General features: G+C 43.7%; 1 protein-coding gene across 1 annotated transcript; it reads left to right on the top strand.

Moving 5' to 3' along the window:
- Positions 1–1,973: 1,973 nt before the first annotated feature.
- Positions 1,974–24,326, top strand: HAL (histidine ammonia-lyase). The gene is made up of 20 exons (XM_059934749.1): positions 1,974–2,254; positions 2,951–3,011; positions 3,118–3,145; positions 3,486–3,560; positions 3,653–3,725; positions 3,819–3,885; positions 4,181–4,218; positions 5,056–5,181; positions 7,355–7,494; positions 9,403–9,450; positions 10,104–10,251; positions 11,019–11,114; positions 11,212–11,270; positions 12,145–12,225; positions 14,659–14,724; positions 14,801–14,966; positions 17,470–17,604; positions 21,200–21,308; positions 21,408–21,477; positions 23,661–24,326. Exons 1-20 carry the CDS (start codon positions 2,008–2,010, stop codon positions 23,799–23,801), a joined length of 1,974 nt encoding a protein of 657 aa, XP_059790732.1. The 5' UTR covers positions 1,974–2,007; the 3' UTR covers positions 23,802–24,326.
- Positions 24,327–25,181: the final 855 nt, after the last annotated feature.

Raw genomic sequence — 25,181 nt, 5'->3', positions numbered from 1 at the left:
GACATAACAGGCATTCAAGAATTATGTGTTGGATGAGGTAATGGAGGAGGACAGAAAGTTAAGGTGCTTCACATCTAAGGGCCTCAGTTTTCTGAGATGTAGTTGGTAAGGGCTTCCTCTGAGAATTAGAGGAGGTGGCTATTGAGAAGGTCCTTGAGGAGGAGGGTGACTGTTTGGGGAACTCTCTAAGGGGGAGGGGCATTAGGAGGCAGGGCCACCATCTACCCATCACAAGACTTTCTGTAGCAGAGCCTGCCTCTCCGGGTGAACACAGACGGAAGTTTGTTGTGATAACCCCGGGGGTGGGGGACGGGTGGCGGTTTATTCAGAGTGTAGCAATAGGGTTAGGGTTATAAAGGAATTTCAAAGTGCTGAAGAAAATGGTCCAGGCGAGTAACTAGGGGACCAGCTTCCAAGGAAAGTGAGGGAGAAAACCAGTGGGAAGTGCAAAGAAGAAGGAACTGACCGGAAGCCAGGTTCAAGGTCAGAGATGACTGACGTAAGGGGAGAACGGGAAGGCGAGGAGGCTGTGGTCAGAAGGTGGGGTACTGGAATTTAAGATTTCTTATGTGGATGAAATTCAGGTGATGATGAATTCCAGAGTGCGGTCAGGATGTGGGTGGCTGAAGTGCAAGTTTTAATGAAGCGCATGGAGGGGCAGCTCTTTCTTTGTACACTTCCCCGGGAAGGTTTCAGAGAAGGACGTTCTGGGTGTGGGTGTTTTCTATGATATCACAACTGTGTCTCTATTCCCAACAGGAGTCTGTTTTAGTGGAAACAGACTTTTCAGGATTTTTCCACTGGAATAATCCAATTTCTAGACACTGGCTTACTATTAAAATGCTGCCTAGTTAAAACAGTGCCAACATTTCCTTGATTCCCTTTTCATGCTCTTCAGAGTTCCTTAATACTAGTTAATGAATCGGGTGCAGGGAGCAGTTATCTGTGTTGAAGAAGCTTCCTTGGATTAGGGATATCCATTCCGGATACCACGATGAAAGAACATTTATAAAGCAATATAGGTATATATTAAAGTCCAAACAATAGTCATCACAAACACTTCCATAGCATTTCCATTGTACCAGGTGCTGCTCTAACGGCTTTACATATACGAACTCACTTAATCCTCCCAAAAGCCCTTTGAAATAGGTACTATTATCCCCATTTTGTAGGTGAAGAAACAGAGGCCCAGAGAAGTCAAGTAACTTGCCCAAATGTCACACAGCTGGGAAATGGCAGGACCAGGATTTGATCCCAGGTAGATACTGCAAACACTGCAGTGAGGAAATTAGCCCCTTTGCCTTTTGATGAGGAAACAGAGGCTAATCAATAACTTACTGCTCCAGGCTAATAAGCGGTGGAGCTGGAGTCCAAGCCGAGGTGGCTGTCACCCAAATGGTGACCTTTAGTTGTGAAAATGACCTCTGGCCTTGCCCTCTCCCTTTGTGGAGGGACAGCTTCAGAAAACCTTCATAGTGGTAAGGGCGGAGTTGCTCAACACGTATTTGGGAATAAACAAATGCATGAAGATTGCCACACTCCCTGGTGTCACAGTTGGCCACCAATGTGAAGAGCATTTTACAGTTGAGTAATTCCAGATAAAGACAGGAACATGGTGTTTATAAGCTGCCCTTATTGGAGGAGAACGCAGACAGAAACCAGGGGAGGGAGGAATCAGGGCCCCTGCGGAGACAGGGCCAGCAGCAGGGTCGGCTGGCTCTAGGACCCGAGGGCGGGAGAAGCCAGGCCTCGCTGGCAGCAGACCTGGACGGCGGGGCAGGTGGAAAGGCGGCCTGCATCCCGCTCTCCTGCCCCTCGCTCAGCTGCAAAAATATCAAAGGGACACCGTGGGGCGCTCAATAAATATTTGTCCAATGCGTGAATGAGTAAAGGCAAGGGAGGGGGCGTGTTTTGAAAGCCCATCCCACTTCTCCCTATCAACCACACCTCGGTAGTCATTCCCGGATAAAACTCTCCCCTCCTGGTGACTGCCGCCAGCGGACGACCATGCCCAGGTATACGGTGCACGTGCGCGGAGAGTGGCTGGCGGTGCCCTGCCAGGATGCGCAGCTCACGGTGGGCTGGCTGGGCCGGGAGGCCGTACGGAGGTACATCAAGAACAAGCCAGACAATGGTGGCTTCGCCTCGGTGGACAACGTCAGCTTCCTCGTGCGCCGCTGCAAGGGCCTGGGCCTGCTGGACCACGAGGACCCGCTGGAGGTGGCCCTGGAGGACAACGAGTTCGTGGAAGTGGGTGAGTGGCCGGAGGGGAGGGGTGCGAATCACTCGGCCGGGCCTTCCCGGGAGGGACGGTCCCTTGTCCTCCCCAATTGGGGGGGGGGGGGGTGGGGAACGGGGGTGGGATTCTCGCACACCCCTGCAAGGAAGGCAGGAGTCTTATCCACCTTTTACAATGAGGCAGCCGACTCGGAAAGGAGGAGACTTCTTACTAGTAGCAAAGACTAGATTTGAACTCAAGACCGCAGGGCTGAAGCCTTTTGCAGTTACTGAATCATTCTGAAAATCCCTTTGCCCTTCAAAAGAACCTCACCAGACTGGAGGCCAGTAGCATAGATTTAAAACAAAATTAAATCTATTTTGTTTAACGAAACTATCAAATATTAAAACACATAGATTTAAATATTAAATATATTTAAAATATTAAATATTAAAACAATAGATTTAAAACAAAATAAAGCCGGTGATGGGGATGGAGGTGGGGTTGGATCTTGAACTTTCACTCAAACCCTTTCATGCATGCCTGGCACCTACATCTCTGCCTTTTGCTCTCCTCCTTTGTAAATTTAAAAGCATGAGAAGTCGTTTTAAAGCAGCCCTTTCCGTAGAATTTCGAAGGCAATTGAAGAGCCCTTTTCTTGGTTTACCAGTAACGCCAAAAGTGGCTCTCCACTGTGATCCCTAAGGGGTCTCTCTTGCACTCTTGTTTCAGTTATAGAAGGGGATGCCATGTCTTCCGACTTCATTCCATCGCAACCAGAAGGAGTTTACCTGTATCCTTTTCTGCAGGCTTGTTGGTCTGCTCTGGGGGCTACTGCTGCCAATGATGGGGCTGGGGCTTTTCCACACTACCCAGTATCTTCCTTTACCTGGCTACAGATACAGCAAATACCGGGAACCCGAAAAGGTAAGTTTCAAACCACTTCCTTTTTTTAAGAAAATTAAGTCGCCCCACCCCTCATTTAAGGAGGGGGAGGGCTAGCAAAATTTATGACCAAGCATCATCAGTGAGGACAGGGCTTTATCCAGCTCTGTGTAACAGGGAAAGGCATTATGCTTTTCCACTTCTAATTTTCCTTCCTGAACCTCCTCTTCAGCAAGCTGTCTTTGTAACTAGCACATTAGTGTTTGATAGTAGCGATAAAATCTCTGACGTGTCAGAGCTTAATTCTGCTTCAGGCTTCCCTACTCTTTTGTTTGAACGACTAAGCTGTTTGCACTCACGGAGATTCCCTTCTTTTGTGCAGTACATTGCCTTAGATGGGGACAGCCTGACCACAGAGGATCTGGTCAGCTTGGGCAAGGGACACTACAAAATCAAGGTATGCTGGAGGGAGGGGAAGGACATCCTCTGACTTTTTTCGCGGCACGTGTAAATCTTTGACATGTTCAGCTCTGACCAATGTTTTCCTAGCTCACCCCCACTGCTGAAAAGAAGGTGCAGAACTCCAGGGAAGTCATAGAAAGCATCGTGAAAGAAAAAACTGGTATCCTTTTCTCTTTGTATTACGCAGTTCTGTTTATAGGCTTAAAAAAATGCCGCCTGTGTCTAATTGTATAACGTCTGGTTTTTATTCTAGTTGTTTACGGCATTACTACAGGTTTTGGGAAATTTGCCAGAACTGTAATTCCTGTCAGTAAACTAGAGTAAGTTTGATTCCTCCCCACCAAACACACACACAGTCACATGCCAACTATTCTCATTTTGGAGATTTCTTTCAACAACAGAAATAATTAACATTTGCCCCAATTTACAAATAAGGAGGGTGAGGCTCGGATTAACTCACACATGAGTTGACATAGAAAACACAGACTTGCTGGTTTCTTCCATTGCCCTATCATGCCTATTCTGTCCCTCCAAAGATTTAACTATGTTCCCAGCTGAGGGAACATTTTCACGGTGAGGTATCTAAGAGGGTTTTTTTTTTTCTTTCTCTTCCAGGGAGCTCCAGGTCAACCTAGTACGTTCACATTCTTCAGGTAACTCACTCCAAACATTCAGGGCCTCCTAGATCTTGTTTGATTTGAATGAAGTGCAGTCGGTCCTCGGTATCTCCGGGTTCTGCATTCCCAGATTCAACCAGCCTGGGATGTTGGCTGAATCCACAGATTAGGAACCCGCAGATGCTGAGGGCCGACTGTACTACATCACTTTATATAAGGAACTTGAACATCTGGGGATTTTGGTGTCTGCAGGGGGGTTGGGTTGGGGGCCCTGGAACCAATACCCGGATGACTGTGTCACACAGTGTCAGGCATCCTTTAACAGCGTCCAGAAGCTAGCGGATCCCAAGGAGTAGGTGCCAATTCTGCTGCCGGGGGATGGAGAGGGGGGAAGCAGAAAGTATCAGACAAGACCACCTTTCAGCTGAATCTCAGAAAAAGGAATGGGCCAGGTGAAAGGATGGGGTTGGGATGGGAGCGTGAATACCGTCGTGCCAAGAGGGTGATGCAGTCAGGGGACACGAAATTAAGGCTGGAACTCAGGGCGGAGTAGTTCGGGACAAGGTGAGATGGGAAAGTCTGTCAAGAATCCCATCAGACTGCAAGAGAGCTTGTGCTGAGGAGTCCGGACGCTATTCTAAGGGTATTGAGGAGGGCGGGGCGTTCACTGACGCTTCCAAGAAGGGGAAGTGAGAAGGCAAAACTGGATTCTCATATCTGTCTGGAAGATGAGACTTGAAGAAGCAAGACAATCAGGAGAGAAAGCAGTGCAACTATCTGAGCCAAGACGTGGAGAGAAATTTGAGATGGAGACGGCTGGGAGAAGGAAAAGCTTTTGTTTTTCTTGGAGAAAACTTCAATTCTGTTTTGTAGGTGTTGGGAAACCACTAATCCCTGAGAGATGTCGGATGCTCTTGGCTTTAAGGGTCAATGTCTTGGCCAAAGGATACAGTGGCATTTCCCTGGAGACTCTCAAACAAGTTATCGAAGTATTTAATGGTAATGCAACAGATACCCAACTGACCCTCTGATGAGGCTGTGTGTGTACCACAGGTAGACTTGATTGACGGGGTGGTGAGAAATTGGTGAGAAGAGAAGACATAAACTAATGGAGATGAGTGGAAAATGAGCTTGGCAAGAAGGAGGTTAGCTAGATGGGGGTGCAAGGTAGGAGTGAGGCAGAGACTCTTACTCCTGTGGACTTTCACCCATTCTCTATCAGCCTTCACTTAGCATTTGGCATCTTTAAGACTAGAACAAGCCCCTTAAGTCTGGCCTTAAGTTCAGGGCTGGAGAGAACCTTGGATTCAGTGGTGTTTAAATGTGGTTAGAGAAGTTGCATCAAATCATCTGGGAAACATAACGATTCCTGGTTGTCCACCCGAGAGACCAATTCAGTAGTTCTGGTTGGTGCCTGGGAATCTGAAATCTTCATGCTCCCCAGGGGGTGGGATAGCCAGACTTGAAAAACTGAAATTCAGTCTCTTACAAAGGTAGAAGAGAAATATGCAGATGAAAGGCTTGCTTGTGATCAGGAAGCTGTCTAGTGCCAAGATAGGAGGCAGCTCAACTCTTCGGAGCTTGCTTCTTGGGATAATTCTAGTGTGGAGATGAGATTTGACATGCGTGGGAGGCCATTGTCCCTTCCCACAAATAAGGATAAACATTCTAGGTCAGTGGAAACTTGGGGACTCTTTGGGGTGAAGGAGTGGGAGGAAAAGCAGGGCTGGGCAGTCACATAGAGCAAAACACATGCTAGATTTTCTGTGCTATAGGCACAAGTGACCTATAAGTGTGATATGCCAATCAGTGAATAGCAATTGAATGAACAATATATAGTATACAAGGCTGTGCTGAACCAACCAGCAGTGATTCAACACCTATTTCTACTCCCACCCAGTCTGCCCGACTATAAGCCTAAAATCCCAGATAGTGCAACTTCAGCCGTGAATCCACCTGCGCTTTATGGGTGAGCCCAGGGTACCTCTGTGTCCTAGAGTTCTGAGAATTCCCCAGGGTGAACTACGACCTGGAAGCTGACCTGTGAGTGGCACTGCTTTATCTTACTGACATTACGTAGCAGTTGGAAAAAAACTGCTATCAGTAGTCTGAGTTTACCTTGGAAATGTAGCCTCCTTTTTGAGTAACTTAATGGGAATTTCCTCCAAAACAGTACACGTCCACGTATAAGTGCTGGTGAGGTGGCAGACTGGGTGACCAGGAATTGGGCAGAAGAGAAGAGAGCAAATTGACTATGACTTTACCTCCCCAGAGAACCCCTGTTAAAACCCTGGTGCACCTTATCTTTCTAGAACAATTTGTATTACTTTTTTTTAATGTATTTTTTTAAGTCTTTACTGAATTTGTTACAATATTGCTTCTGTTTTATGTTTTGGTTTTTTGGCGGCGAGGCATGGGGGATCTTAGTTCCCCGATCAGGGATCGAACCCGCACCCCCTGAATTGGAAGGTGAAGTCTTAACCACTGGACCACCGGGGAAGTCCCTGTATTACTTTTCTAATGTAAACATTTACATGTTTTCAAACATTCTCCAATAGTTTTTAATGGCTACATACACCAATCAGTCCTATGAAAGTCTCTTAATTTCCTATTTGGATCATTTTAAACTTTATGTTCTTAGAAATAAGGCAGCAAAGAATAACAGCTAGCTCCTGACCACATCTTTAAGATACATTGCTAGAATTTCTAGAAATTTCTAGGTCAGATTAGAACATGCACAGTAACAGTAAACAAAGGGGCAGAGGACCAAGGAGAAGGAAGAAGTTAAGGGAAGAGGTAGTCATTATGGGGGTACGGGTTCCAGATCACCTTTCTTCCATGCAGTCTGACCTTAATTCTTTATGTACAGTGTTCCCCCGCCCCCTTCACACAGCATATCCGAGCGTGTCCTGGCTAAAACCTGTAACGCTTCCCGTTGTCCTTAGGATAAAGTCTAAACTTAAAGTGGCTTACAGAGAAAGCTTTGCTCCCGGGAGGGTCCTCCTTCCTTCCCTCCTTTCTCTCTCTCTTTCTCCCCCTCTCCTTTTTCTTTCTATAGCAGCTCAGCCAGGTCCCTTAAGCATTAGTTGTGCTTGAGGAATTGTCTTTCCCTAAAGCGAGGATGGCCAGAATGAAGTGCTCTTGAAGTAACCGGTGCCTCCTTCTCTCCCAGCCTCCTGCCTGCCCTATGTTCCAGAGAAAGGAACTGTTGGTGCCAGTGGAGACCTTGCCCCACTCTCTCATCTTGCTCTTGGGCTAATTGGGGAAGGGAAGATGTGGTCTCCGAAGAGTGGCTGGGCTGACGCTAAATACGTAAGATTTTAATAACAGCTTCCACCTGCAGTAATTTCCCGAGGCTGGACACCAGGTGTACTTGCATGCTTTCTAGCACTCCATCCTTACAGCAGCCCAACAAGGGAGTCACTGTTATCCCTATTCTATGGCTGTGACAACTGAAGCTTAGAAGTGTGGACAGAGTCAGGAGCTCAGCCGTAGCACAGTACAGATGTCAAACTAGGCAAGGCTCTTAGCTTCCATATGCAACTGTCAGCCTTCTGGACTTGGTGATCACCTTGGTAAAAAGGTACAGCAGCCAGTGTTAATTGCGGGAATTTATTCTGCATCTAAAACATTTCCAGTGCCTATCCAGGAGGTCACATGTTGTTGCAGGTTTATTTACTTGCTGGTCTAATAGGTACAGAGCTGTGGATCATAGCACTGACTTATAACCTCTGGAAAGGAGGTTCCACTCCCCCCTTCCCCCCAAAGCTCTCATCTGGTGGCCAATCAGAAAGGCTTGTTTTTGATAAAGCTTTAACGTTTTCTTCATTCATCTCCAAATTCATCAGAGCAGCCCAAAGAATTGTTTGAAGTGTCGTCTCTGATCTCTTGCTGGGAGGTCCCCTAACAGTAACTGAAGGGGCAGAGGACCAAGGAGGAAGAAGTTAAGGGAACAGATAGTCCTTCGGGGGTTCGGGTTCCAGATCACCTTCCTTCTATGCAGACTGATCTTGATTATTTCTCTATGTACAGTGTTCCCACAACCAACTTCACACAGCAAATCCAAGCGTGTCCTGGCCAAAACGTGTAATGCTTCTCACTGTCCTCAGGATGATGTCTAAAATTAAAGTGGCTTACAAGAGTCTTGCTTGTCATATCCACACCCCCCAGCCAAATCCTTCCCCACCAACACTGTACATCACAGAAGCGAGAGGTGGCCTGCAGCTGGAGTGCCCTGTGTCCTAGGCAGAGGGACCGGCCATGTCCATTCTTCTGTTCCTGCTTCTGATTAAGTCCTCTGAGAAACTTCCCTCTCTGCTCTTCTGGTTCTTTTCCCTACAGGCCCACCCCGTCAACTCCCTTTTGCCCCTCCTTTGTGCCCTCCCAGCATCTTATGTGATTATTTTCCACGGAACCTTACCCACTTCCTACCTCCTGTTACACTTAACATACTATGTCTGTGTTTGCCCTTGAGCTTGTCTGTCTCCATTTTTCCTACCCTCAGCCCCACTCCTGGGACAGAGTTAATCATGTGATAGATATCCTAATAAGCTTGTGAAATTGACAGAGTCAGTGGTCCTGCCTCTGTGTCTTCCTTCTTCCCTAGAGGGATCTTAACCTAGTGATTGCTTTCACTTCTTTTATTTCAGGGGAAGATCATTCTGCCCATTTCTCCTCAGGATTCTGTGTCCATCTCTTGGGCCCATAAGGCCCTCTTCACTGGTGCTCACACATTTGCCATACAAGTGAGAAGCCCTGCTCTGAGGTTCTGCTAGTGTTCAGACAAGTGGGACGAGGGTGGAGGACTTTTAGGTCAAGCTCTGGAGGCCAGGGAATGTGGACAGAGTTTGGAGCTCAGCCTTAGCGCACCTGCATCTGGATGTGCATCTGCTCAGGAAGCAGCAGTAAAAAAAAAAAAGTGAATCACTAAAGTGTAAACTGAATGCAAAGGACCTAGAAACCAACATTCAGGGTTGATTTTGTAGACACTAGCCCCTGACGTAGGTACAAAAATTACTCGAAAGCTAAGTCTGCTTGCAGACTAAAGAACAGAACTAGAGAATAGACCAGCGAAGATAAACAGAACCAATTCACATAGGTCTAATCTTTTATAAGACAGACCTTTGGGCTTAAAAAATCTTTTATTGGATTCCACATGAAATTAGAAATACGCTGGTATTTCATTTGATACCCATTTTTACCCCTTAAATCATTCTACAGGTCCTGGCAGCTCATGGATTGAAACCAATTGTTTTGAAGCCAAAAGAGGTAAGGAGACTCAAGGAAAATTTGTTCGTTTTAACAAATCTTTACTTAATAGCTATTTTCAGTCTTAATATCAGCCTCACTGGTTTCTTAAAATAAACATAGCTTCCATGTTTGCTTAAGTTGGGCACTGAAGAAAGGGCTCTGCCGTAAGCACTGAAAAGACTCTTCAGGCCACAGATGCTTAGAGGTTCTCTTACAGAAGAACTTAAACTTCAAATCGGGATCTCTAAGGACCCCTAAGAGATGCTGTAAGCCAACATCCCTTGGGATGCTCTAAGCCAAGAGTCTCGGACCAGAAATTTTTCAAGGTGTCTTGTCTATAATGATGAGAAGTTGAAGAAGAAATGCAGCATAATTAAGAGCTAAAGATTTGATATGCCATCTACATTGGAGCACCACTGCTGCCTTAATGACGGGGATACTTAACAGCTATTCCATTTGCTAGATTTATACTAATGATTTCACAGATGATGGCACTTCATCCTTGCATACTTAAATAAGCATTACTGCCCTGTACTTTAGAAACCATGGAGCAACATCATTCAGCTGACAGGCTAACTTTTCTCTTATGAAAGCAAAAGATATGAAATCAACTTGCACATACACTTGTTACAAAAAACAGCGTTAGGAAACTTCTCTCCCCTTCCACAAAGGGTCTGGCGCTCATCAACGGGACGCAGATGATCACCTCCCTGGGCTGTGAAGCTGTGGAGAGAGCCAGTGCCATTGCTCGGCAGGCTGACATAGTGGCGTCCTTGACCCTCGAGGTGTTGAAGGGCACCACCAAAGCCTTCGATACTGGTCAGCATGGCTCTTCCGTTGGTTTGCTATTCATTCAGGCAGAGCTCGGGTGCAGGGGGGGGAGGGGAGGCTGGTCAAGGTGTTCAGACGTGGGAGCGGTGGGGGTAGATGGTAGGGAAGAAGAAAATCCAAGTGCCTGTGCCTTCGTAGGACTGCTGCAGCTTCATCTAAGTTACATCACACTTGACCCTTGAAACGACCATGTTTCACAGACAAATGCTGACCCAGAGGGTTAAGTGACCTGCCCCAGATCACCAGCTCTGACTCCCATCAAACTACATGTTGTCTTAAGAATTTATGGGCAGGATTTGAGAACTAGAGTAGGATTAGTGCTGATCCCCATTTGGAAATCGGGAGAGAAAAATTGTAGAAGTGGTAGCTTTTCTAGAAAGTAATGACTTGGAAAGACTCCCTACTCTTATAGGTAGTAGGACCAAAAAAAACTGTCTAAAAAATGACTTAGCTAAATTAGGCCACTATTGAGCTCCCTTCCATTATGAGCCTAAACTTTTTTAGGGTAGGCCCAGTGTTTTGAGTTGAATTCCCAGAGATCTCAACACATAGTTTGCCCTCAGATACTTAAAGTAGAAAGAATAAAGTCCATAAGGAAAATCTTGCTTTTGGAGTTACGTTTCTAATCCTGAGTGATGGTTAAGGACCCCTGGACTTTTGAGGGCTGTGTCAGCACAGTGGATGGTTCTGTGCCAGCGATGGTAGTTCATTCAATATAAGAATTGCTCAGACTTTTCCTCTTTCATCAATTCTAGACATTCACGCTGTTCGCCCTCATCGTGGGCAAGTTGAAGTCGCTTTTCGGTTTCGGTCCCTCTTGGACTCAGATCACCACCCATCTGAAATAGCAGGTCTGGGCGTGCCTATGTGAATGAGCTTATTTGCTTTTGGAAATAATTGGAAAGAACTGCTAACATGCCCCCTGCCATCCCTGTATCTTTTCCACAGAAAGTCACAGGTTCTGTGATCGTGTTCAGGATGCTTACACCTTGCGCTGCTGTCCACAGGTAAACAAAAAAGCCAACAAGTTTCTATTCTTTCCCCCAGTTTGTCGGGGTGGGGAATAGAAAGAGAGGAAGGTGTTAGAAAGTCATGTAATGGTCAGTGGTAATCCAGATTTCTTTACTGCCTCTATTAAAAATGAGGTATATGTAATACTTCCACTTTCCAATTATCGTAAAGTTTCTGTTCTATATGGTAAGCTGTTTGTTTCCCTTTGAATTACTTTGCTCAACCCCCATGTAGAGAAGTCCGACGGACAGCTTGTTGTTTTGGTTTAGTGCCCTAACTTCAAAAAATTCTTAGTAATAGCATCATCCTAACCAGTTAATGGAGTTTTACTGGCTCTACCTGTTAGATAGAACTAGAACCAGCCTGCCAGGAACGTTCACGGGAAAATCTAACCACAATTCAAGGGCATATCCATGGTTAGATCTTATCTGCATTTAATAGGCAAACATAAACCATTATAAATGAATCTGTGAGTCGTAACTTTAAATATAAAATGCAGATGAACTGGGTTGGCATGAGGCAACCTATATTGCAGATGTTCCAACTCATTTGCAAATGGCAATTAGTTAAGTGACACACTAACACGCATCTCAAGAGTGAAACAATATTTCAGGTTGTACCAAGTTCCAATCAGTAGGGTACTAAAGAGTCCTCCCTAGCATAAATACCCTGTTTTCCTTGTTCTCAGCAAGTTCTGTTCTAGCTTAGCTAGACTGAAAACATCTATGGGGAAGAATTGCCAATTAGCTCTACAGTAAGAATAAATCCCAGTTTAAATGTTCTTGCTATTCTAATAAGAATATCAGCCTATGTGACAGGGACCATTATCAGTGTCTTCCATGTATTAGCTCATTTGATCTTGTCTTTTAGATCCATGGTGTGGTGAACGACACAATAGCATTTGCGAAGAACATCATTACCACAGAAATTAACAGTGCAACAGATAATCCTGTATCTTTTGATGGTTTACTAAGCTGTGATTATAGAATTCCAGCTGGTCATTTTAAGATCTAAGTGATCGTTTTGTGTAGCCTCTCTGTTGCTCCGTTTCATAGACTAAGTACTTGGGCTCCGAGGTTAAATGCCTTGCTCTAGAGCTGAGCTGGTAAGCGGCAGAGGCAGGTCTGTGAACCTAGTCTCAGGTTCGGAGTCTAACGTGCTGTGCTTCCAAAACTGACAGATGAAAGGTTAAAGGGGGTATTTCCAACATTGGCTGCAGGGTTTCACGAAGACATCTGCCCTAAAACCCACTGCTGAGGTTGTTGGTAGAAGGATGAAGATCTACATCACAAGTGTGATTGTAGAGACCCTGGGTAGGATGGCATTTATGTGAGGCTTCCTAGGGCTAGTGATACCATGGTGCACTAAACAGAGGCAACCTTTTAACACTTACCTAAGTATTGATCAAAGAGTTATGGCTTTCCTCATCCTGAGTTTATTTCTGACATGGAGTTTACTCAAATCAGTGTTCCCATATTTGTACAAAGAAGAGTAACAATGCTTCCATCTCTCAAGGATGGAGCCCTTCTTTTCCTTCACGGTGTGGGTATCTCAGCGGCATCTTGTTTTTGCTATGGAAGGTTCTGTGATGGCTTAGTTCCCCCAGAAGTCGATGTGATCGGTCAGGAGGCACACAGGCAAAGTCTTCACAGAGACAATACTGCCTTTGAAGACCATTTAGGAATCTATTTCTTAGGAATCTATTTCTCCTACCCCACATCTGCCTCAGTTCTTAACATTGGAGAAAGTAGCCCTAAAAGCCTTGCACAGCCTGGGCTAGCAGACAGCAGCTGTATAAGGTTTCTCACTAGACCTTTTCAATGTGCCTTCTCTGACAAGCTTACTTCAGGATGTGCGTTTTATGTCCTCTCAGGTTGTTTTACAGTTAAGTCAGACCCAAGCTAAATACCCCTCAACTCACTAACCCTCCTCAACACCAGCCACCCCCAAATGGAGAAGTAGTTTTCATGAACTCTATGCATTCTTCTCTCATCTCTTATTTCTTGCACTGTAGAGCAGAGGTATCCATTCTACACTTACATAATTTAGACTTGAAAGGGTATCTTATGGAGTAATAAAAAGCAAAACAAATAAACAAAAATACCATTAAGTTACTGGCCAAGGGAGGGAGGATCATTCCCTGCTAAATTCTTCCCCCACCACTTGCCTCAGCAAAAATTTCAGCCAAAAGTCCTTTACTTTCTCAGAGAAAGATTCTTAATTGTTGATGAATTTCCAGTTGGCTAATATTTGGGAGTTCTCCAGCAATACTGGTGTTACCCGAAAGAATATTTTTCTCAATCTTCTGTTGCATATACAGACCATCTATTACATAGTTGCTGGATATTATAGGAGTTAACTTCTAATTGCTATAACTTAGTAGCCAACAAACAAATTCGGAACAACTAGAGAACGATAGATGTTGTTTAAGTTGTAAATTGGTGCAGAGATCACTTGCTATAAGGATTCAGAGAATGGAGAGAAGACCAAGGCCTGTCGTTGGGGGTGGGTCCATGGAAAAGGGCAGGAGCTAGGCCTAAGAGGCTCACAGTTATATGCACAGAAAAGGGTAATTCCAAACTTGTTAAGTAACACATGCACCTCTACATCTTTGGAAGTCAGAACCTTTCCTGCACAGAGTGAGTTCCTAGTTAATAGGTTGTGAATAGTCTTTAGTCCAGTAGGTGAAAATTAGCTCTTTGGAAAGTCTTTTGCTGCCTTTGTCAGGGTTCCTGTTGACTTAAGTAAAATACACGATGGAGTGGAATGATCCCTGAGAGTATTAATGTTCGGTGAGTCCAAAGTTGCCACTGACTTAAGTGGGTTTGCAATGACCTCTTGGCCGCCATTTGCTGTGAACACTGGCACAGGATTAGTGAGTAGAAGGTTTGAAAGTTCTCCCAGAATTGATTGTTCCAACAATTTGGTGGTTGCTCATCAGCAAAATCTTCCATTCAGCAGGTTCTTCGATGGAGCACAAGCTCGCAGTGCCCATTGAAGAAACAGAATTTGCTTTTAAACTGGTGTCCTGATCTCTGTTCTTAGTTTCAGGTTATAAACTTTTTGAAGGCAAGTACTGACCACCAGATTAGTAATGTTATGGTGCTTGAGGATCTCTCATCCCAAGAGAAAACATCATTTCATGCTTCATGTTTCTTTGACCCCCCAATTGGGTGGACACAATCATCTTTAAGGTTTTTGTTTTGTTTTGTTTACCTTTGTACCTCTTCATGTCAACACCTGCCTGTGGAAAGACTTTCCTTCTCTCCACCCTACCTTTGTACAAGGGCTGCCACCTCAATGTTAGAAATGAGCAATTGGGGAAAGTGTTATACTTGAAGTGATCACCAAGTGTTATGTGAAAGCCTTAACCTATTTTGAAAGATGGTCTTTGCCAGCAGGGGAGAGACTGTTTCTGGAGGAAACTTCCATGGTGAATATCCAGCCAAAGTAAGCTTTTCAGAATTGCTCCTGACCCTGAAAGCATATTCTAATATAGGCCAACTGAATTGAGACACTCTTTCAGGCCCTGGACTATTTGGCCATTGGCGTCCATGAACTTGCTGCAATTAGTGAAAGAAGAATTGAAAGGCTCTGCAACCCCTCCCTCAGTGAGCTGCCTGCCTTCCTGGTGGCTGAAGGTGGTCTGAACTCTGGATTCATGATAGCCCACTGCACGGCTGCAGCCCTGGGTAAGGACACTGCACTTTGCCCAGAATGCAAGCCTATCCACCTAAAGGCCTTTCCATTTTACCTAAAAGTGTCACGTTTTGTCTTTGAGATCTAACGTTTTCACCACCTCCATGTGCATCCTCAATACAAATGCAACAGGGTTAGAGAAAAAAATATAAAACCTAGGCAACATTATACTGAAACATAATAACACACTAATGAGGTTGTAAATAAGGAGGTTTCCACGATTTCTCTGTAGGAAGCAATGTGACATCACATGTGAACTTCATCTTTGTAGTTTTTTCACTAATCTCAATTTGAAGATTATCAGAAGGAAAAAGGCAAAAGATGTTTATAGCTACTGGTGAAACTTGAACTGATCCAGATGATTAAAGTTTGGATACATTCCATAAGACATACCAACCACTAAAAACATAAGGATGTGATTACAACATGCAAAAATGCTTATAAGAAGCAAGATGCCCTCTATGAAAATTGAGCTTTAATATAGCAGATTTCTGACTAGAGACTGTAAGGGACAGAGAAGTAACATCGGAATAGAGCCTGGCACAAAGGAAGTGCAAAGGGCTTCACTTATATTTACTCAATCGTCAAACAATACCAAGAGGCAGGTACTATTATTTCCTCCATTTCAAAGATGAATACTTGAAGATCCAAGAAGTTAAGTGACCTACTCAATATTGCACAGCTAGTAAGAAATAAAGCAGAATTCAGACCCAGGCATTTTGGCTTGCAAATCTGTGCTCTCACTTCAATTAATGAGGATCTCTTTTTAATCAATACTTAATCCTAAAATATGGTTGCCCAATTTAACAAATAGAAATGCAGGCTGCCCAGTTAAATTTGAATTATTCAGCATATTATCTGGTACTAAAAAATTGTTTTTTTAATCTGAAATTCTAATTTAACTGGGCATCCGGTATTTTTTCTGGCAAATGTACCCAAGAGGCAGGATAGCATAGTGGTTCATAAGAGCATAGACTCTGGGTCCGAATCCCAGCTCTGCCCATTTACCAGCAACATGATATGGAGCAAATCTCTTAATCCTGTTGACCCTCAGTTTACTCCTGTGTAAAATGGGGGTGATAAATTTACCCAACGGGGCTGTTTTGAGGATTAAATTAATGAATGCGTGGAATGCCTTAGAACTGTGCCTGGAGTGTCATGAGCACTAAATTAATATTAGTTGTTGTTACTATTACTACTCACCCCTTCCTCAGTTAAGTCTCACACTAAGACTCAACACAGCCAACAAAGAGCCACTGAGTTCATTTTCTGTCCAGTATTTTCTATTTACTCACTCACCTCCTTACTAAAATATCCCTCTAAGGGGCAGCAACTTCTCACATTAACATGGGGGGTGGTAATTGATTTTCAGAGAAGCGTTATGAATTTGGGAAGCCTCGTTTGAATGTGTTTAGCTGCCCTAGCTGTCATCTGAAGTTGCTCAGCTTGCTTTCATTGTAATAAAACTGGTGGTTTTCTTTTTTTGGCCACTTGTAGGTTACGTTTCTGAACAAGTCCCACCAAACCAGGTGATCCGCATAGCAGGTTCAGGGGCCCAGGACTCGCGGTGCTGAAACCTGAAAGTTCTGGGAAAACCAGGACGAGTGGATCACCATAGTTTATAGTATATTATCTCAGGATCCCCTATAGCGTAGAGAAGAACTGCAGCTTCACTCAGAGCTGCTCTCAAAGTTCAAAAAAAGAGGGGAAAAAACTCTTTGCGTGTGACCTTTCCCAGCTTCTGAAGCTGGGGAGAAGGAACTCTGTAATCTAGGTTCTTGCTACTTAAGGTGTGGTCCTCTGGCCAAAAATACAGCCATCACCGGCAATTTGTTAGAACAGCAGAATATCAGGCCCCATGTAAAACTCAACATTTGCACTTTTAACAAGAGCCAGTGATTCATTTGCACGATAAAGTTTGAGAGACAGCAACCTAGGCCAACTCTAGACTTCCCCCCACCTCCCCAAGACATCCCCGCAGTCATCAAGCCCTTGCTTAAACCCAGTACATCCACTTACGTCATCATTGAACAGTCTCAACTGTAAATCTTCTCTTGCTGAAGATCTGTGGGTCCAGCCTCAATCCCCAAACGCCATGCCTGAATTCTGATCCCGCCTCCTCTGGTGACATAACCAGATTGTCCTCCAATACCTGGAAATGACCATCACCTTTTTTACTCCGAGTCTCCCTGTCATGATAAATGCTTCTAGTGTTTTCAACTTGGCTTTGTAATATGAGGGTTCCCATCCCGGTCTTATCTCAGAACTCACTAGTTTTAGAGTCCTTCTCACTTTGGGGAAAAAAAAAAACAAAACCCAACCTTCTTCCTTTTCCCAAAGTAACTTTGGACCATCTGGTGCTTTGATAACGACCAAGAGCTCCTGGAGAGGGTATCCCACACTGAGGAGCACTTTGGGAAGCCATGTGTCATTTTGGCAATTTTTCTATTAGGAACGTACGTATGTCCCTAACTTAACTTCTCTGGCCTCTTGCAGTTTCTGAGAACAAGGCTCTATGCCACCCCTCGTCCGTGGACTCTCTCTCCACCAGTGCTGCCACGGAGGACCATGTCTCCATGGGAGGATGGGCAGCGAGGAAAGCCCTCAGGGTCATTGAGCACGTGGAGCAAGGTAACCCCAGCCAGGCCGGGATGCAGGCCTCCCTGATAAACCAGACGCTAGTGGTCCGCAGAGTGGGATCCCCACCGGCAGTATCAGCATCACCTGGGAACTCAGGGCCTGTCCCAGACCTGCTGAATCAGAGACCCTAGGAAAGACAGCAGAACAAGCTGGGTTTAGCAAGCCGTCCAGGTGGTTCTGATGCTCGGTGAAGATTAAGAACCACACCTGCTGGCTAAGCCAGTTCATCAGCTGGCTTTTCTTTTTTTATATGAAAATTTTAAAACATATTCAGAAGTGGAGAGATTAGTACCAGGAACCATCATATGCTTCACTCTAATTCAACAGTTAACACATTTGCTTCTTTTTTTTTTTTTTTTTTTTTTGTTACTTGTCCCAAATTATTTTCAAGCAAATCCCTGTTGTCGTGTTTTCTTCCGGCATACTTTCTCTCTCAAATACAAACACTTTCTTATCCACCATGATGCCATTATCACATCCAACAAAAATCAACAATAAGTCTTGGTATCATCGAGTACAAATTCAAATTTTCCCAAATTATCTCAACTACAACAGTCCCCTCTCCCTTTTTTTTTAATTCATGCCATTGACTAGTTAAAAAACCACGTTAGTTTTCTGACAGAGACTGACATTCTGGATTTACCTGTGAGCTTCCTCGTGGTGGTACTTTTGTTCTCTGTCCCATCATTTCTTGTGTGTTGCCGTTGGTCCTAAAGACTTGACGAGATTTAGATCCAGCCTTTTCAGCAAAGAGAGTTCATAGGTGGAGCCGTGTTGAGTCAACCTCTTCCAGCCTTCTTAATCACTGCTTGCTTGGTTTCTTAAAGAGAAACTGCCTTCCTTTAGGCATTGTTCTCTAAATTCCTAAATTTTTGCAACTGTATTGGAAGCAGTTGGCTGACAAAAGAATACCTCTATTTTAAGATAAATGTGAGAGAGTTGAGTATTCTTTTTTTGGTAACAGCTCTGTTGACATATAATTCATATACCATACAATTCACCCATCTAAATTGTACAATTCAGTGGGTTTTAGTAGAGTTGTGAATATACTCAGAGTTGTGAGTCAACACCCCAATCAACTCTAGAACATGTTTATCATCCCAGAAAGAAACCTTGTACCCTTTACTATCACTCCCTTCTCCTCCCTATCCGGCCTGGTTCCGGTGGAAAGGCATGTATCACTGAGCACAGTGGATTAAATGGTGAATGAGGTATTCTCTGCCCTCTTGGAAATCAGAGTCTACCTAAAGAGGAAGACATTGAACAACAACTTGGCAACTCTTTGTAGCACTTAACAAAATTCTGACTAAAGAATTGAGTTATAGGAGGCTATAACTGAACCTGACCTAGTCTGAAGGGATGAGAAAAGGCATTTCCAAAGGAGTGTTTAAGATTAAGACCTGAAACGAATAGGGCCAGCTAACTGGGAAGAGGAGAGCAGTATTTAATAAGGAAAGGGGATGTGTGTGCACAAAATAAATTGTTCTGGGATGCGTCGTAATGATGTACAGATGCCCACACTCAGGAAAGAACTGGGATGGATGATGAAGGACAGTTCTCTACGTGGAGGCAGCTGACGGCTGCAGGAGGTCAGGTGAGAAGAACACCAGGAACAGAGAGGCGGCTGCACTCAGGGGAAAAGAAGACCTGAAATGTTACCAGCCCACTGGAGGAAGGAGGGAAAACTTTTCAAAGGGAGCAGCTTAAAAAACCCAGTGTGGGGACTTCCGTGGAAGTCCAGGGGTTAAGACTGTGCGCTTCCACTGCAGGGGGCGTGGGTTCATCCCCCTGGCTGGGGAGCTAAGATCCGCATGCCCCGTGGAGGTCCAAAAAAGATCTGGAGTGAGAGGGAGTCTGAAGCCCAAGCACAGACATCAGTCAAGGCCAGGGGGTGGTGGGGAGGTGGGAAGGAAGGGGATGTAAGGTCAGGAGAAGCAGTCTTTTCTTAGTGAAAGGGACACAGGTATACATTAGCCTCAGATGTTGATAAAATGAATAGCGTCAGTTTTGAAAACTTTAAGAACATCCTTGCAATATATCTAAGTAGAACTATTGCTTATTTGCTCAGGATCGTTTTAGTTCATGTGACTCATACTCTGTTAAGGTGAAGAAAATATTCATGGGAAACTAGAAGGTGTTTCCATGATTCTTAGGATATTTTAAGTGTATTTAAATTTTTGGAAGGGAAGGGTGAAGGTGGTTATTAGGCCACTGAATATCAGCTTATTTCAAAATAAATGAGAATCGTATTTTTAAAAATCCAGGTAAATCAAGATACACTGAACCCTTTGCATCTGTATCAGTGAAGTGTGTGGTTTTTAAATCCCATCTGATGGCATCAGGGAGAACTTATGGTTGTGAATAGCAACAAAGAGCAGTTAACAGAATGCTGAGAGATGGTTACTCAAGGTTTTCCTGACATGTTTCACGTTTATCTTGCAAACCCACCTAAGAAGCTGTCTGTTATATGCAGTAGCAAAATCTGCCATTTTCCTACTCACATTTCTCCAACCAAGAGGCCAGGTTTGTGTCATGTGGGTGAAGGCAAATCAGGAAGATTAGCCAGTTCTGATCTTGAGCTCCAGCTCTATGAAATAAGTATAAGCATTTATTTAATAAGATGCTTTACTTCTCAAAGTTTCCAGTTCCTTACGTGTAAAGTGAGGGGACTGGACTAGAAAATGTGAAGTTTCTTCCAGGTCCTAATGGATTCTGTAACTTCATCCTCTCCCATCGTGACCTGTCTGTACTCACCAGAGCTTGGAATGTGCTTTATAAATTTTAAGACAAGAAGTCAAATGTTTTTAATACTCCATTTTGGTTAACCACTTAAGTGGCCTGAACAAGAGACCACTTAAGTGGCCTCTAAGCTTCTAAATTATCTTCTTGGCAAATAACAGAACCCAAAGTGGTTTAATTTTGAATTATATTTCTATAAAAAATTCTTCATTAGACTGTATCAAATGCAGAGACATTTAGATTTCAATATTCAGAGTGGATCTCAAGGTATGGTACATTCCTCAAGTGTTCATAGCTAGGAAAAGACAATGTAAAGATTGTTTTATTAAGAAACTTAAAGTTGGCAAGATGCCAATGGCTAGAATTTCAGTTTTAGTGGATTTGGGAGCCTTTAAGTTTGAAGGTTTGAAACAGACATTGGAGAATTAGTTCCAGGGCAACCAAAGACTCATCTGCTCATTCACTGGCTCCTTCAATCCTTTGATGAAAGTCTATCTGCCAGGTATTTCAGGCTATAGGGAACAGCAAGACTGAAAACAAATTAAAATTTACACAAAGGTGGAAATAGGAAACAGGCCATCCATCTTGATCAGCTGAGGGGAGAAGGGGAAAGCTGATTTACCTGGATAGTTCTCCCCTTCTCACCATTAAAGATGCAGCCAAGAGGTTAGAAAAGCACATTTAAGATGGTAACCAAATACCAAGGGATCTTCATTCTACCCATAGACTGGGAGAACCAACCATCTGTTAGTTGGCTGGCGATGGCCGTCAGCTTGCATGGGATTTATATCCCTCAAGCATGAAGTCAGACTCTAATCAGCCATCCCCTTGTCCTTCCTTGTTTCAGTGCTGGCCATCGAGCTTCTTGCAGCCTGCCAAGGGATAGAGTTTCTACGCCCTTTGAAAACTACCACTCCACTGGAGAAGGTCTACGACCTGGTGCGCTCAGTTGTAAGGTAAAGTCAAACAGATTCCTGGAAAGTGACACTGTTTTAGAACTTTGAACCCTGGCAGCAGTTAACGTTGGCTCATGGTTTGATGTGCTGTCTCTGCAGGCCCTGGATAAAAGATCGCTTCATGGCCCCGGACATCGAGGCAGCGCACAGACTGCTCATAGAGCAGAAGGTAAATTGGCTACTTGGCTTAGTTCTTAGTTTGGGGTGGTTGTGGGAAAGCAAAGTGGGAGTGGAGAGTGGAGAAACATTCATATTCTTTTGCTTCCTGGCTGTTCCTTGGAAGTGAACCAAAAGGTACTCATACAACTTTCAGGGTCACTAAGAAACTATTCGATACACTCTTAAGTGTCCCATGTTGCACCCAAACATGGACTATCTAAGGATTAGAAGCTGGGATGAATTTTAAATGGAATTTGGGGACAAGTATTTGTGGGGAGAAAATGAGATGAAAGGTTCATGGATTCCTCCCCATCAAGAAGTTTCTCTCTTATTAAAGATACATTCTCTTTCTGTAATGCTATCACCACCACCACCACCTGGTTCAGTGACTGCATAGACCTGAAGAGAAAACAAATTTCCCGAGTTTTTATTCAAAGGGATCTGGATGTGTCTAGTGCACTGGTGTGTCCTGCCCCATCACACTGGGTGAGATACTGGGTCTCTTTATTGCTTCTTCCCTCTGGCTACATTGACTGCAGATGCATCTGATAGGGACAGATGCCTAGAATGCGGACTCGTTTTTAAAACATAGTTTTAAAGTTCTTTAAGCCTTTAAGCCTTTAAGCCTTTAATTTGTAGGTATCACGTTCCCTAGAATTGCTTGATTTTCCCCTGGAACCATTGCGCTGCTCTTGGGGAACAATTTTTTTCCTTTGACCTTCACCCCTGTCATTTCTAAGTGTTCCCTGTACCCTTTGAGGGCAATTCCCTTGCTTGCTGCCAACTTTGGTGCTACAAGAATTCCCTTGCTTGCTGCCAACCTTGGTGCTACAAGAGAGGTGTGTAAGAGCTCAGCCTTTTTTTAAATTGAAATATGATTGACATATATCATTATATTAGTCTGCAATATAATGATTTGACATTTGTATATATTGCAAAATGGTCACCACAACAACTTTCAAATATACAGTGCAGTATTATTAACTATAGTCACCAAGCTGTATATGACATCTCCAGGATTTGTTTACGTTATAAGTGGAATTTTGTACCTTCTGACCCCCTCCACCCACTCCCCCCAACCCCCACCTCTGGCAACCACCAATCTGTTCTCTGCATCTATGAACTCTTTTTTTTTAGATTCCACGTATAAGTGAGATCGTATGATATTTGTCTTTCTCTGTCTGATTTATTTCACTTAACATGATGCCCTCAAGATCCATCCGTGTTGTTACAAATGGCAAGAGCTCCTTCTTTTTTTATGGCTGAATAAAATTCCAGTGTGTGTGTGTGTGTGTGTGTGTGTGTGTATCTCACAATTTCTGTATCATTCATCCATTGATGGACACTTAGGTTTCTTCCGTGCCTTGGCTATTGTAAATAGTGCAGTGAACCTGGGGGTGCAGATATCTTTTCAAGGAGGTTAGCTTTTGAAAGAATACATTTTCTAAGGTAATACAAAAGAATAGGAAATGCTCCTTCCCCATCAGCGGCAACCAGGTAAAAAGCAGCTATAATATAAACCAAAAGCCGGACTTTAGTTTGAGAAGATGTTATGCTTGAAAGGGAATAGGTTGGTGGGTGGAGGTAAACACTAAACAAGGCTGTGAAACAGTGCTTCTCCAACTGTAAAGTGCACGTGAATTTCTAGGGGCTCTTGTTAAAATGCAGGTTGGGATTCAGTAGGTCTGCAGAGGGGCTGACATTCTGACTTGTCCCAAGCGATGCTGACGCTGCTGGTCCGGGGCCACGTTCTGAGTAGCAAGGGTCCAGAGAACAGAGGGCGTGTGGCATGGAAAGAGAGCAAAGAGGAAATCCACTGCCTCTTATCATTTAAGGCTCGCCTTAGAAAACACACAGTCCCATCCTTGAGCGGCTTTCCTTAATTCCATCCACACTGAATTCTCTAGGTTTCGTTTGTTTCCTGGCTTGTTTTGCTTTAGAAGAGTAAGCAGCTGAAAACCTTCATGGTAACTTTAGAAACATTTTGGACTTTGTATTTTAAAAGCTGTTAAAGCAACCAAAGACTCATTGACAGATCATGTGTCAAATGGCTTATAATAAAAGCAAGCAAACAGCTGCTGTGTTATCTAGTCAGGTTGAGATAATGTTTTGACTTCACATGAAGTTGATGTTTAATGGCATGTGAAAACAATGTTGTCAACACTTTGACTTTGTTTTGTTCTTGCATTTCAGGTTTGGGAAGTAGCTGCACCATACATCGAAAAATACAGAATGGAGCATATTCCAGAATCAAGACCTGTTTCTCCAACAGCATTTTCATTGGAATTTCTGCACAAGAAATCGACCAAAATCCCAGAGTCTGAGGATCTTTAATGCTTTTTGTCACGAATTAGCAGATCAGATGGTACTTAGTTTAACAGCAAACACTATTATGCTGAAGGAGAGACCTGAGAACTTTCTCAGGTGGATCAATCAATTATATCGTTCAGTTCTAATACCTGCTCTGGTTAGGCTGGTGACAGTATTACATTTATTAAATCTAGCACTGGTTACAGATGCAGCTGGTGTTTCCAGATTATAGGACATGCACAATTAACAAAATCTTAATGAAATCTATAGGCCACTCACTCTTAAGGGTGAGAAGACTAACCACAACTGCATGGACCTTTGACTCAATATTAGATGAACTCAAATCTTGAGACAGATTGATGGCATTGTTTTCCAAAAACATTAGACTTTTGTGAATCTTTTTTTGTTTGTTTTGGGTTTGTTTGGTTTTTTTTTTTGCTTTGTCAAACTCTCCACTAGCTAACTCTGGCTGATTGTACTGTGCCATGCTATGATGAATGTTCCTTAATATTTTGTAAATGACACTTTTTAAGTCATAATTAGTTCTTAAGCTGCTTTTTCTTTTATTCATTGAATCATAGTAAAGAATAGTCAATAGGTCAACAAGAGATTCTGTGTAAAGGAGTTAAGGAATGAATATAAAGATTGCTATGGGAGTGGTTCTCAATGAATTGTGCATTTCATATTTATCAAATGTCACTACACATATCAAAAAAAGGATTCAGGTGCTTAAACTGCAGTAGGAGGTTAGTGTTACTGCTGCTTTACCATGTGTTAGTCTCTATTCACACTCTTGTAATAACCCAGCTTAAGAAGCCTCCTCATTTCACAGGTAAGGAATCTGATGTTCAGAGTAAACCAACCCCCTCTCTATAATGGTAATCATTAAAACAAGGCCCCGTTGACAAAGGTCAGATGCGCCCTAGGATGTTACCCAATCTGTTCCCTCCCCTCCTCCAAAAGAAGATAAAGAACCTCCTGGAAAGGCTTAAGTGTAATTGTCCCCATGAAGGATGGGTCACATGACTTCTTGGCTTCCCGAAGCTGTGACTTTGCACCCTTCTGTGCAAACATGAGCAAGGCGCTTTCCAAGTGCAGGAATGTGAAACCATGGCTCTAACAACTGCAGCTGGTCAAGGAAAGGACAGGCACCCTTGCCAGCTCGCCTACCTGATTACAGCCTTTTCACAGTACAGTCTTCTCTTAGGTTGCAGCCTGTCCACAGGAAAGGTGGAGACAGGAGTGCAAACCAAAATTCAGTGAAGCAAAATGTGCTGAGGAACCTGTTTGCCGAAAGGTGATTCTTGATGCTGATCTTTGCTGAAATGTAAACACACAAATGAAGTTTATTCATTCTTATCCACGAGCTGCAGTGGAGCCAGTAAACCCAGTGGTTTGATGGCT

The sequence above is a fragment of the Balaenoptera ricei genome, chromosome 10, assembly GCF_028023285.1.
Source record: "Balaenoptera ricei isolate mBalRic1 chromosome 10, mBalRic1.hap2, whole genome shotgun sequence".
Classification (NCBI taxonomy): Eukaryota; Metazoa; Chordata; class Mammalia; order Artiodactyla; family Balaenopteridae; genus Balaenoptera; species Balaenoptera ricei.
The sequence above is the reverse complement of the archived record's forward strand: the minus strand, read 5'-3'. Positions and strand labels throughout refer to the sequence as shown.

Excerpts from the sequence above, each read along its gene's own strand:
- HAL (XM_059934749.1), top strand. The coding sequence starts at position 2,008 with ATGCCCAGGTATACGGTGCACGTGCGCGGAGAGTGGCTGGCGGTGCCC. Across the intron at positions 11,115-11,211 it reads CCACCCATCTGAAATAGCAG|AAAGTCACAGGTTCTGTGAT; the intron begins GTCTGGGCGTGC and ends TCTTTTCCACAG. Across the intron at positions 14,725-14,800 it reads ATGGTGAATATCCAGCCAAA|GCCCTGGACTATTTGGCCAT; the intron begins GTAAGCTTTTCA and ends ACACTCTTTCAG.